General features: G+C 36.7%; 1 protein-coding gene and 1 long non-coding RNA gene across 4 annotated transcripts in view; both read left to right on the top strand.

The window, feature by feature from the left end:
* Nucleotides 1-405, top strand: part of LOC145503003 (DELTA-actitoxin-Aeq1a-like) — a 2,027-nt gene extending 1,622 nt beyond the window's left edge. The window contains exon 3 of the mRNA XM_081482425.1: nt 275-405. Within this exon, the coding sequence (XP_081338551.1) occupies nt 275-405 (131 nt within the window). The remainder of the gene's footprint in view (nt 1-274) is intronic.
* A 6,345-nt stretch (nt 406-6,750) lies between these two features.
* LOC145502039 (uncharacterized) lies at nt 6,751-9,877 on the top strand. 3 transcript variants are annotated; one of them, XR_014051284.1, is made up of 4 exons: nt 6,751-6,918; nt 7,436-7,476; nt 8,266-8,378; nt 9,782-9,877. It is a non-coding gene; the product is annotated as an uncharacterized LOC145502039 (long non-coding RNA). The 3 variants fall into 3 exon arrangements; XR_014051286.1 differs by having other exon boundaries at nt 7,432-7,476; XR_014051285.1 differs by lacking the exon at nt 9,782-9,877 and having other exon boundaries at nt 8,266-8,858.
* Nucleotides 9,878-13,779: the final 3,902 nt, after the last annotated feature.

The following is a 13,779-nucleotide window of genomic DNA, read 5'->3' as shown; positions in this document are numbered from 1 at the left end:
CGTTCGACAGAGAGATAACGCTATCCTCCGAATAAATTAGCACTATTAAGTGGATAGCGTGGTTTTTTTTCTTCACACTTAACCACTGGATAACGCTATGTGGGCTTACGTGTAACAAGAATTTTAACAAGTCTTAATTTTGCTTTTATTCAAGTCTTTAGTATGCTTCCCTGGATCGGTACCACTTTTGGGAAAGTTTTTAACAAGATTTCGATTGATGCAAACCGTACAAAGGTCTTGTTAAGATCCTACTAATTTGCTTATTTAATTTCAGTTGCTGCAGGAACTGTTATTGAAGGTGCCGAGCTTACAATCGATCTGTTGAAAGACGTCCTAAATGTTCTCGCTAACGTGAAACGCAAATGCGCCGTTGGATTTCACAACCAAAGTGGACTTGACTGGTAGCAGGGTTCTTTCTACTTCTTTTCTGGCACTGCGGGTGAAAACTTGCCTTATTCTGTTGATAATGGTAAAAGTGAATTTCGTATTTACAGAGGCTGCCTAGTGTAGTAGTAATCGTATCTATAACAAAATTGTCGATCGTGATTGGTTCTCCGCGAGCTTATTTGTCACGTAATCGTGTAATTGGATACCCACGTGATTTGCACGTCAATTACGCGCGCTTTAATGGTTTCCTTCGCACTGTTTCCTACAGTTTTCCAAACTTATGAAAAGCGTTACAGACGTTTTCACTCAAAAGAAGTTCTCAAAAGACATTTTAACTCCAAATTTTGTAATAGATACGATTAATTAGCAATTGGACCTCGTGTCGTACAATTCAGGGAGTAATCATGCTAGTAATTTCAAATCGGCCTCGCGCTTCTCGCTCGTCCGATTTTGAAATTACTCGCGCGATTACTCCCTGAATTGTACTCCACTCGGTCCAATTACTATTATTAATCAGACTTGAACTTGACCAACACAATATGACCAACACGACCGTTGCACCTTATTAGGTATCAATTTTTTTTTCGGACAAGATTCTTGCACAAATAGAATTGACCTTTTTACGCCATGCTTGTTTTATTATATCATCGTCCAAGTGATATCCCCATTTTTCAGTATTGGCGTCTCTTAAAAAGAGCCGAGACTCATAACTAAGAAGGAAATAAAAACCGTTGTCAATAAAGCGCAGACCAAAAACAAGTCACTCAGTACAGAGTTTTTTGTTGAGAGGTCTTAATATTAATTTTATATTTAAACATATGATAAACATTACAAAAGCAAGACACAACGTTTGAGTTTCAGTATTCAAGATTACAAAGTCGTAAACGTCTTTAACGTTGACGATGAAAAGCATGTTTTCTAAATTGAAACGTTGTGTGGTGATTTTGACTTGAACAGTTTAACATCTATTCTAATACTACGAAATTTCAAATGTATGTGTACGCTTATGAGTACTGGAACATTAAGTGTGTATGTGGCTTGCAGAAGGCGTGCACAGATATCTTCTCAAGGGTTATATTTTCTTGAAGTCCAAAGTTTAAAGTCTATTTGCTCGAACAGACAAACATCCTAACTCTTCTTCGTATAAAATAAAAATACTTATCATTCGATGCAATAAATCAATCTTTCATCATTACAATTCGAGTTCGACGGTAAAGAAGTCCGTTGTACTTACATTTTTTAAGTAGGCCAGGTTACATAGCAGGTCGAAAGATGGCATGTCGAAAGATGTGGCCTATGCACGTAACACTGAAAGCGGGTGTAATTATTTCTCATGGCCACACAATTCAGGATTACTCAGGGGAATATTTCATATAGTTTCCAGTATTTGCACGTTGTTATTTAATAATACCATCTGTATCTGACTTGTTTCATCATGATGTTCTTATTGGTACGAGTATGCTGTTACTCGTTTGTCGCACATTAAAGTGCTTTGTTTCTGATATTAAGACTTATTAACCATTTTGCTGTAATTCAGTAACGAGTAATGTTAACTGCTTTTTCTTAAACAAAGGAATACCTCTTTATAGGGTGTTATTTAAGCTAAAATCGCTATTTTTCGTAACGGTTTTTAATGTGCAGAAGAAAAACACATAACAACTTAACCACGTGAGAGGGATCTACAGCAGCAACTAGAACAAAAAAATTTTATTTCACCCTAGAGTTAAAAGGGAAGAAGAATTTACAATGGTTTTATATGAAAGCAAACATGATAGGGGTGCTGGCTACCCGAAATAACCTATGGGTTGAGGGGCAGTAGAGTCTGAAGAGGTGTGTTGATCTGCACACATTATCATTAAGTAATTCTTGTAAAACACTCTATACAACAGCTTGAATAAAGACTTAAAACTAGAAGGTAACTTTGTCTACAGATATTTTATATATATGTAGTTGGGGGCGACTTGCGGTACAGATTCATTGTCTTTCCCATCGGTACACGGTGGCAAAAATTACTCTGGAAAACTTTGATCGATCAGCAATTATGATTGAGACGTGTAATGCAACTAATCATTAGTACCTGTACTAAAATGGCCGGACTTTGTGTATTGATGACCCTGAAACTTCAGTTTGAAAATATCGTGTGCCTGACCTAGAATAAGCCATTTTACAGTTGTGTGCTTGGTTACCTGGCCTATGAATGCAAGCGAGGTTGGAGGTGATCTCGCTCTGATACAAACCTCTTAGCTTTCCTCATTTAATGCAACCTAGCATTGGAACAACTTGATTTACACAACAAAATCAGTGAGGTCTTTATCAAAACAAGCTCACCTCCAGCCTCGCTGCCATTCAGAGGCCAGGTCACTGAGCAGACAACTGTAAAAAGGTCTAATCTCCCTTCGGGTTATGATGCATTTCCCATCAATATCAAAATCAAACCAACGGGTGTTGGAGAAAAAAGTGTATACCTGCTGTCCAAAAGGAGGAAATACAGAACACACCTTACAAACTAATGATGGCAGGAACTGCATGAGTTTCCAGAGCTACTGAACTATTGATTACAATTAACTACATCACACTGTCGATCCCTGAGTGACGTAGACATGCGAACGTCCAAAAACGTTAGATATCACTCTGTGGGACGGAGAGCATATTTCCGTAAGCCAACGTTTTAGCGAACCTAGTGGCCCATCAGGCCGGCTAGGTGTATTTCTACCCAGACCCCCCTCCGCCACCACTACCCCGGCTAGGACGAGGCAACCTGCAGGGCTAACCCCAACATCATATCGGCGGGTACGCATTTCTACACCATACAAGCTAGAAAAATAATCTGACTTAGAAGCAGATAAAAGCTGTTTTAACCAACAAAAGGGTACAGTCCAATCTGTATTATCACGCTTTCAGCTGGGGTTGACACATTTTCGAATCCTTTCCAAACCAGCAATATGCCTTATTCAAAACGACTGTTTAATCAGACTGGACTCGAAAGAGCGGTGGAAATTGAGCCTACCAGCGAGAGTGTGCGTTAACTCTGGTTGAAACTCTGGTTGTTTACCATTTCCCCCCAAATTCCGGAAAATTCGGTCAGAATGTAAATGGGAAGACAATTTAAGCTCGACCGACCGGAAAATTTTAGAAATAAAAGGCACGTCTTGAAAGGTTGTCCAAAATTTCCCACCGAAATATCCCAGTGGCAAAATGTGCTTGCGATTAGCAATTCTTTACCGCCATCTTGGAATTATAATCAGGCTAAACTTTTGGAGGTTTTTGATTGAATAGTAAATGGCTAATCCGGACGGAATTTACCATCAGGCATTTTCCTTACCATTTGCACAAACAGAAAGCGTTGAAGAACCGGTTTCTCCATGTAAATGGTAAACAACCTCTGTCTCGTGTTATTTAGTTTTTATCCTAGAGTATTAAACAGAAAACATTTTCCGTGTTTCTTTTGAGAAACGAGAGATGCAGTGGGTAAACGAGCCGCAGGCTGGCGTTTCCGCAAATTTTTTCGCATTCTTCCAAATGCTCTCCAACAAATAATACGAGGGATTTTCAAACCTATTTAGGAATAAGTAAGACTTAACCTGAGGAATTTGGTATAATCGTCCCCTGGATGCAAAATCCCAAGAATTTTACTTAAACTGGATTAAACCGACTTAACCTGCGTCCAGATTTTACTGACTTTTCCAATGGCAAGACCCAGCCTGAACGTCCGCCATGTTGCCGCAGCCAACCCCCCCCCCCTCCCCTCCCCTTCCCCTCTCCAAAGGAAGATCAAATTCAGGGGTTGAGGATGAAGATTACACCTAAGATTTTCACAGTTTTTATTGCAGTAGTAATAACGAATAACGTAACTAAACCCCAACTATCTTCGCTTTAAGACTTTTTATCCACGGTTAATGGGGAGGTTAACACATGGTTGTGTCAAGTTCCATTTAAAAATAAAAAGGGCATTTGAGAACAAAAGAAAATTCATTAGAATTGCAGATACATTCGTCAAATTAATATTCAAGTTACGACTTTGCCACCACACGAGGAAAGAGATGGCGAACGAAGCTAATTTTAGCGTCGTTCTATGGTTCTTCTGCGGCAAAGGAACCTGCAAGTCGATAACGCTGCAGTCAGAAATGGTCATGGTAGATGTCTTATTGTACAAGGAGCACAAGACAGTGTGGAGCTTTGATTTACAAGAACTTTGTTTTCAAACGATGGCCGCAATTAGCGAGCAGTCAACATCGAAGAAGTTGCGGATTTCTTTCTCCATTTTGGAAGGGTCTTCTTGAGAGGTAATTAGCCAAACTTTCTATTTATGACATTTATAACTGCCTTTGATACTTATGTTGGTGTAACACAATCTATTTTACACAGAATTTAAGTTGTAGAAAATTTAAATTAGTCTTCGCCAGTGGCCAACAAACAGACAATTTTATGCTTGCAAGGGATCATGGGTGATAGGTTTGAGCATGGCGCGCGTGAAAAAAACTCTTCTTAGCTTTCTAGAACAGATTCTGCAGTAAATGATTTCTTGAGCCTTAATGTTTGTGAGCATGAATAGTTGAGAAACCTTGAAATTCCCGATAACAAACTCTCATTTCTGGAGTTACTTTGGTTCCGTGTGAAGGAATTTTCGATGTTGGCGCTTCCGATGGGAAGGAATTCTGTGCTTCAAAATGTTTTATGAAGAAGTTTTAGGTGCAAAGAATATTGGATGGTAAAATGCAAATAAGCTTTACCGCTGTGAGGTAAACATTAAAAGTTTCCTTAACGTATGAACAATCAAACTAACATCCCCAACTTTGTACAAGGTCGGGGGGTGGGGGGTGGTTAGGCCTCTTGGATCTCGAGTTTCAATGTCAGGTAAATTGATGGCAAATTAATCCACATTGTAAAAAAAAAATCTCATCTGCAAAGCTGACCAAGAAAACTAGAAATAACAAACAATTCCATTAAAACACGCAATTTGTCTCAACCTGCATGTGATAGTGTAGTTGCTATGGCAACGTCAAGTGACATAATGAAACATCTGAGAGATATAAAATATTAAAAATTAAATATTATTTTCAGAATTCTGAAAAAACCTCAAATGGGTGGCACTCCGCCTCAATTCTTGTACGCCCGTGTCAGAGGTCGGAAATTACTACGGATATCGTTCTTTAGTGCTGCGCATATGGACTTTTTTTTGAGCGGCGGATGGTGTCAGTGGTTGTTCTTGTTGCAATCGGAAGGCTTTTTGGCTCTACAAGTTAAGCGGGGGTCTTATTTCCGTAAAAGGGTCTTGTTAACTGAACGTACGGTATCTGCTAATGTTCTATTTCGCGCCCCGCTTGTCCTAAACTGCAAAAATAGTTGTACACCCGAGCTACAGCTATTTTTGCAGTTTAGGACAATCTTAGGTTAAGCGGGGAGGGGACAATACTCTGTCCTTTTTCTCGTCAAATTCTTGGGGGGAGATTGGCAGTATCGCTGTTAAAATATTAGTAAATGTTCGCTTCTGTAACCGTCTTGTTTATTTTCTCAATTAGGCAAACCACTCACTAAGTCACAGGCACCTGGAGAAAAGCTGTTGTGATTGACATGGACACACAGACAGTACGATGATAGCATAACTACAGGTCAGTTTTGTTAATTGTGAAACACTGTTTACATTCTATTTGGGTGATAATATTATAATTAGAATACAATTCTTGCAGTGTGAAAAGACGGAGTGACGCATATAGTTACGTGTAGTGACGCATAGAATTTGAAATCATTAAATAATAGTTCTCAAGCACAAGCTGTTTTCTCTTACGGCAGATTGTTTTCTTTTTGTTAAACAGCATGCTACTTTTCTTGTATTTACACAATACTTCTTTCCCTCCAGGCAAATTTCAAGCACTGAATGGCAAAACAAAAAAAGAAAGGAAGGAAGGAAAGAATAAGTTTATGTATGTATGAATCTATCCAACCATTCGTCATTCGTTCGTTCGTCTGTCCGACTGTCTGTCGGTCGGTCGGCACTACTTCGGTTACTGTTGTTTCGTACGTAGTTTATGCATGATAAGGGAGCAACAAGAGGAGAAAAAGGAAGCTTCAAAAAACAGAGATAAAAGAAGGATGACGGGTTGCTAAAACAGAAGAGGAAAGATAGGTTGAAAGAAAGATAAAAGGAACATGAAAGAAAAAAATTACAAAACGCTAAATCCCACTTTCAGATTTTATAATTATTCTTAAAATCCAAACTCTGAAGTCAAAACAAGTTTGCGCAGTTTTGTCATAACCTCTGGCAATTTCCGAAATTTTCGAAGTCCGCAATCTTCGCTAACCACTAGGCCACCGCATCTCCTAAGAAACATCTGAGAACTGCATTGCTAGCTTACTGTAAGTATTTTAAGTACCACTACATTCATTGATGTATCGTTTTTTTGTTTTCGTGCAGGATGCTTGGTGTGGTTACGATATCGGCAGCAACAGAGAAAGAAAAGAAAATGGAAAGAGAGACTGGCAGAGAAAAAGAGGTCGCAAGAAGGAACGAAAAGAAAAGAATACCATCGAGCGGTAAGAAGCCTAATTATTGTTTTTCATAAAGATAACTTAAAGATCTGGATAGGGGGATATGAAAGGCAGACAATAACAAGTGTTGGCTACCAGTTAAAATGTAGGCTGCTTCTTAGTTGTTGGAATGCCGATGCTGAGGCCAAGTCAAGTCAATTTCTTATGTTTTCAAATTTGGGGGTGGGGGAGGGGATGGAGAGAGGCACAACTGATCAGTTGTGTTTTAATTGTATCCACACCGTGTTTTTAGAAAAAATGTGGTGCCTTATTCGTTTCACTTTGTAATTTGAATGGGGTTGGTCTTTTTTGTTTTCTTGTTTTAAAAATTCGTTTCACATAATAAAATCCAGACAGTCAAAAAATCTTAACTGCTTTTTATTGACGTTTTACAAGTATATTTTGCCCGCGTAGATAAATAACGTCTAATTTATATGAGGTATAAAATATTTCACTCTTTTAAACATGTTTGTTTCTTCTATTTCCCTGCGGTCAAATGTCAAGCAATGAATGGCAAAGCAAGGAAAGAAAGGACAGGAAAGAAGAGTAACTTGAGATTAAGAGGTAAGTTGATTACTTTCATCTCATTTAGTTGTGGATTAAGTACACCCAAAAGGTTATAGAACCTCAATGATATGATATGGTAAACAAGGATGAGTTCAGCCATTCGTCTGTCTGTCAGTCGGTCGGTCGCTCGATACCACTGAAGTTAACTTTTTTTTTCGTAAGTAGTTAATGCACGATACGGAAAAAAAAAAAACAAACGAAGAAAGACAGGTTAAAAACATTGAGATGAAAGAAGGATTACCGATGGCTAAAGTGTTAAAAAAGGATCGAAAAACGCTAACTCTGATTTTCAGATTTTAACATTATTCTTCTCAAATTCCTTAATAGTTCGTCAAGTAAAAGCAAAGAAAATCACAACCGCGAAGGAGTTTTGGATACCTCTTCTTAATTAGCATAGATTTTGACGATTTTACTTCCCGTTTATTTCTTACTTTTTGTTTCGATTGAGAAGATCTATCAAACACTCGAGACAGTGTTTCATCCGCCATCCAAACACCTCGAATTTCTTCAGAAACACTCCGCTGTGCGTCGTATTTTCATCTCTCTTCTCGGTGTTTGGAAATCCCGATGAAACACTGTCTCTCGTGTTTGATAAATTACTTTAAATCCAAACGCTGTAGGCAGAACAACTTTGCGCACTTTTGTCCTAACCTCTGACAATTTCCAAAATCTTCGGAGTCCAGCGCGCTAATCACTAGGCCAAAAAATATCTGAAAACTACTTTGCTAGCTTACTGGTGAGCATTTAAGTATCACAACATTTACTGATGTATCTTTTTTTATGCAGGATCATGAGTATGTTAAAAATTTCGGGGACAGCCGAGAAAGAAAACAGGAAGCAAGAGAGACTGGTAAAGAAAGAAGAGGGGGTCAGAAGAAAGAACGAAAAAACATCAAGAGGTAAGACTCATAATAATTGTTTTTCATGATTTTTTAAAGATCTGGATAGGGGAATATAAAGGGCAGATTATGGTAAGTGCTGGGGAGTTTTGTTGGTAATCAGTTAAAATGTAGGCTGCTTCTTAGTTTTTGGAATGCTGAAGTCTTTTCTCTTTTAAATTTTCGAGGAGAGCTGGGGCCGGATTGAGAAAGGGACAGTTGGCGAGTCGTCTTTTTACTGTATTCAGACCGTCTTTATTAGAAACGGTGTGATGTTTGGTTCGTTTCACTGTATTATTTGAATAGAGATGATCCAAAATAACATAGGCAGATTATGAACATTTTTTTGTTTTTTGTTTTGAATTTTGGTTTTACACGATAAAATCTAGATGGTAAAACAAAGCCGAGAAGAGTTTTGCTAACGAATTACTAGGAGTTTTCATCGGTGTGGTTGAATAGCGATAAATTTATGCGAGGCACAAAACTTTTCACTTTTTTAACCCTTTTGATACGTACCTCCACCGTGGTATAAGGGGGGAGGGTTAGACGGAACCCCCTCCCGTGGGTTTTCCTTTCGTTAAGGAACAGCAAAATTTATTTACATTGATTAGATAGCCCAGAGCTCGCTCTACAAGATGATACCATTTTTGCTGGTGATGACGTTATATGACGTCAAATGACGTCATTTGACCCGCCATCTTGTATCTGCCATCTTGGATTTCACTACTTCCTCAAGAAGTCAAGAATAACGGAAATTAAACCAAGATGCCTATGGAACATAAAATTCTTGAATTTCTGTAATTTGATGAAGAAAACTGAAAAATACAAAATTATGTGAAAAATTGATTTTTGGCCAGACCTACACAAAATTTGTGGTTGCCATGGCAGCGTGAAAAATAATGGACACACAACTGACATATCAAAATTTTCGTGGAGGATGAAAATGAACAGCTACTGAAAGTTTCAGCCCCTTAGGGAAAATTATTATTTCAAAATTTTAAAAAATCTTGACAAAACCTTATGGAAGGGAAGCATCCCCCTCACCCTTTGTTCGTCCGAGGGTTAAACAAGTTTTCTTCCTCTAACGATCAATTAAAGTTAATTGTTTTGGTCTTTATTATATAACCGTGAAATTTTTAAATCTTCGGCCATTTAGACAAATTTACGGGAATGTTCGGAGTCTTCAGAATTTGTCAGAAATTGCTGTAAAATTAAGATAAACTGTATTTATTTTTTGTTCATTTTTCCATAAATAATGACAATTTTTATACGAATTTTTTTCTAATTTCGGTTTAATACTTGCATGCTTATACAACAGAGTACTATCGTTTTAACTGCAAATTAACCTCCGCATGCGACATGTAGCTAATTTGAGAATTAATTGTGATTGTATTTATTCATGGTTGTGTTTACGATTAATGCAGGATTTGAGACAAAGGAGAAAACCAAGAAAGAATGGAAGAAACACAAAAGACTGAAAGAGAAAATGGAGGCGAAAACAATAAGCCATCAGATCAGAGGTAGATATTAAAAAATATCATATGTTTTTTCAAAATTACTGAATGGTTTATATCAGGAATATAAATGGGGTTTGTTTGTTGTCTTAATACTGCACTGTGACTACACACTTTTTGCGAAGTAATATCACTAGGAACAAAAGAGAAAGGGATTTTTCAGTTGTAATTTGACCCCATATTACGACTGGATCGCAAATTAAGGTCTGATTCGATGTTCGTTATATTTATTTAACGGAAATTTTCTGAAATACCAGAAATGACTGATACATAATTTTTAACCGCGCGACCTGTAACCGAGAGTGGTCGGTGACCAGACCCGTGCCTCCTCGGCCACATTCTAAATCACGTGATTTTTGATGTGTAATCCTCAAGAGCTATTAATTTATTGATGTTTTGCAAATTCTACCGATGGTTTGCCCTTTACAAGGTGACATATATTTTCTTTGTTGTTATGTCAGAGTTTGGCTCGAACAGAGCACTGAATATTCACGCTACAAAACACAAATTTGTTTAGACTTGCAAAATCATTACATCATTTACACGAAACAACAACAATAATTCATTCGAGGCCACGTGTTAAATAAGATCACGATTAGTTTGAATTTTTATTTCGCTGGAAAGCCGTATGTATTAATCTGAGAGAGAAATTTTTTAATTATTTCCTATTTTCGACGAAGCTTATATCATAAACGAAACTGTACCTGCAGAGTAAGGCCGTACTCACTGTTTTTGTTCGATTAGTGTTTGGATTTTGAATCAGGTTTCTTACTACAAAACAAAGTTATAAACAAAGGCTTGGAAGAAGGCAAAGTTAAAACTTTAACGCGGTGTTTTAACATTTAACTGCTTTGTTCAAGCTTTTTAGATCGTTTTCACGTGACGTCAGCACTTTGTTTATATCATTCACACGAAACAATAGCAATAATTCATTCGAGGTCACGTGCTAAATAAGATCACGATTAGTTTGAATTTTTATTTCGCTGGAAAGCCGTATTCATTGATCTGAGAGAGTTGTTTTTTAATTATTTCCTATTTTCGACGAAGCTTATATCTTAAAGGAGAGTAAGGCGGTACTCATTGTATTTAGGTCGATTAGTTTTTGGATTTTATATAAGGCTGTTTACTACAGGACAAAGTTATAACCAAACGCTTTGAAGAAGGCAAAGCTAAAACTGTAACGCACATTGCGTGACGACTGTCACGTCGTGTTTGAACAAAAAACAGTTTATCTTTAACCGGGTGGTTTGAGCTTTATAAGGTACTTGTTATGTGTCAGCGACGAAATTTAACTGATTCTGCGGGTGTATAATATATACAAAAATACATCCATGGCTTGTGTCTGTGGATAAAAATTCTGTATCAGTAGAAATTCAGTCAAACCGACTTTACCAAAACAACCAAAAGTCCACAATGACTTTTATTCAAAGTTGATCACACTTATTTTGTAGAATGTGTGAACGGCAATCTCTCATGCATCTGATAAACTATCAAAGTTACATTTAAACTGGCAGTCAAAACGTTCAACAGAATTTATTTGATTTCCGCTGGTTAAAGCAAATGAAATTAGGAATTTAACTTACAACTTTTTGTACATTTATTTTGCACTGTTCCTTAGTGTAAACAATAAGTGAAAGAAGAAGCAGGCCTTAATGCATTCGAGTGTTGAATGTATCCTGATTAGTTTAGCGATGTCAGCGACATGTGGCGTTGAAGTTTGTGAACTTATTACTTTGGGCTAGAATTAGCTTCAGAATTTTTGGGTGATTTAATGTTAATAATTTTCGTTTAAAATGCTTGCAGATAACATCGCCTCGAATATTTTAATTTTCCCTGGAAGCCGGGGAAAGTAAAAAATCTGATATGATTATAGGAAACTGTTTACTATAAAGAATTTATGATTGCATTTGCTGATTATTTTTCTTCTTGTTTCAGGTCTCTGGGTGCCTCAGAGACCCAGAATGAAATAGGATCAAGCAAAAATCAAGCAAGAAATACAGATATCGAAGCAAAAGTTAACAGAGGTAGAAAAACAAAGTTAACTAGATTTTTTTCAAGATATCATTCGATAAAAAAAAAATTGCACCCGAGTTTCTTGTGGGTCGAGAAGCACTCGCTCAGAGTTTGTGGTATTTTCAAGTTAAGGATATCGATCAGCCCAGTAAAACAAAATTATTGTGCCATTTGAGTTAAAATTACCTTCGAATTGGTCATTTAGTTTTACACCAATTTTTCGTGACGGTGGTTTTGTCATTACCTTCGGTTTAAACAATTCTTATTTTCCCGCCAAAAGACTTAGAAAAAATACGGGCGCTTAAACTACGCATGCTCCAATTTTTTTAAAATTAAAATTACTTCTTGTTAACGTCTGTTCGAAAATTTTTAATTTTCCCGCCAAAAGACTTAGAAAAAATACGGCGCCCAAAATACGCATGCGCCAATTTTTTTAAAAAAAATTACTTCTTGTTAACATCTGTTTGAAAATTTTTAATTTTCCCACCAAAAGACTTAGAAAAAATACGGCGCCCAAAATACGCATGCGCTAATTGTTTTTTTAAAAAAAAAATAGTAATAAGTTTCAATAAATTGTATTCAGTTCATGTGTCTGTTCTCTTTATTACATTAATATTGCAATGAATAAGAGTCTATAAAGTCAACCTTTACTTCTTTGTAATTTCTTATTATCTTCAATAAATGTTTTAAACAATAAATAAAAACAAGTGTTTTGTGTTTCAATTAACTTTATTCACTTCAAATACTCTTTGATTATAAGTTAATTAGTTAATGAAAAATCAATTAATAAATAAAAAAGGTGTGACGAAAAAATGTTCCCTCTATATACTAAGACTTTTGGCGGGAAAATTGGAAAAAATTTGCACAGCGTTTCCCCTCGCAACATTTTGGGCAAAAAATTCAAAATGGCTACCCTTGAAATTTTCCCGCCAAAAAACATGCAAACTATGTCTCGTGCAAAAAAATTGAAAGTAAAACGCCAATTGGGTCCTCGACTCTTAAAAACGGACACGATATTTAAGTTTAAAACTTCCTTTCCAAATCAAAGTTTGAACCGAATTTCCTCTCCGAAAAGTTGATCTTTCAACTTTTTGTGCTCGAGATATTGTTTTCATGTCAACTATATAGTGAAGCAACATGGCAAGTGATGAAAAGTTGACCCAGTTTCTAAATTTTCTCTTTACCAAAAACCAAAACGAAACAAATGAAGTTTCACGGCGCCATAACCTTTTCCACCATGATGAAATCGGTAGTGATGCCGCGAAACTTCACCTGTTTAATCAGGCAATATTTCCAATCGGCCTTCGATTTTAAAAATTCGTATAACCTGCCATGTTGCCTCCGATAAAAGACTTTTTCCCCCGACAATAATCATTTGTGGCACAGGACAAATTAAAAAAAAAGAGACACTTCAATCAATGTGGTCTAAGCAAAGTCAAACTAAAAATGTCTGGAGCAAACTCAACTGTTAATTTGGCCAAAGAATAAAACAATTTAATTGGTTTAGTTCAAGTCCGTTTATTAACGTTTTGACATACTAGTGTAGACTTTTAACGACAAGAGATAGAAAAACCCGTAACTTAAGGTTTTAAAATTTTTCCGGAGCAATTTCAACTGCTGTTTTAGCCAAAGAATATAACAATTAAATTGCTTGGCTCCAAGTTTTTCATTCAATCTTGTGATTAGACAAAGGCGTCAAAACTAAACGAGAAAAACGAATCAAAGTCAATCCGACAACTGAAATACATGAGCTTATCAAAGTCTAAAACTTTTTTGGAGCAAATTCATCTCCTAATTTAGACACAGTATAACAATTTAATTCATTGGCTCCATATTCTTTGTTAAATCTTGTGACAATTAAGTTAGTGTTGCTAACATTGAACGAGAAAACGAAG

The sequence above is a fragment of the Orbicella franksi genome, chromosome 11 (assembly GCF_964199315.1).
Source record: "Orbicella franksi chromosome 11, jaOrbFran1.1, whole genome shotgun sequence".
In the NCBI taxonomy this organism is placed as follows: domain Eukaryota; kingdom Metazoa; phylum Cnidaria; class Anthozoa; order Scleractinia; family Merulinidae; genus Orbicella; species Orbicella franksi.
The sequence above is the reverse complement of the archived record's forward strand: the minus strand, read 5'-3'. Positions and strand labels throughout refer to the sequence as shown.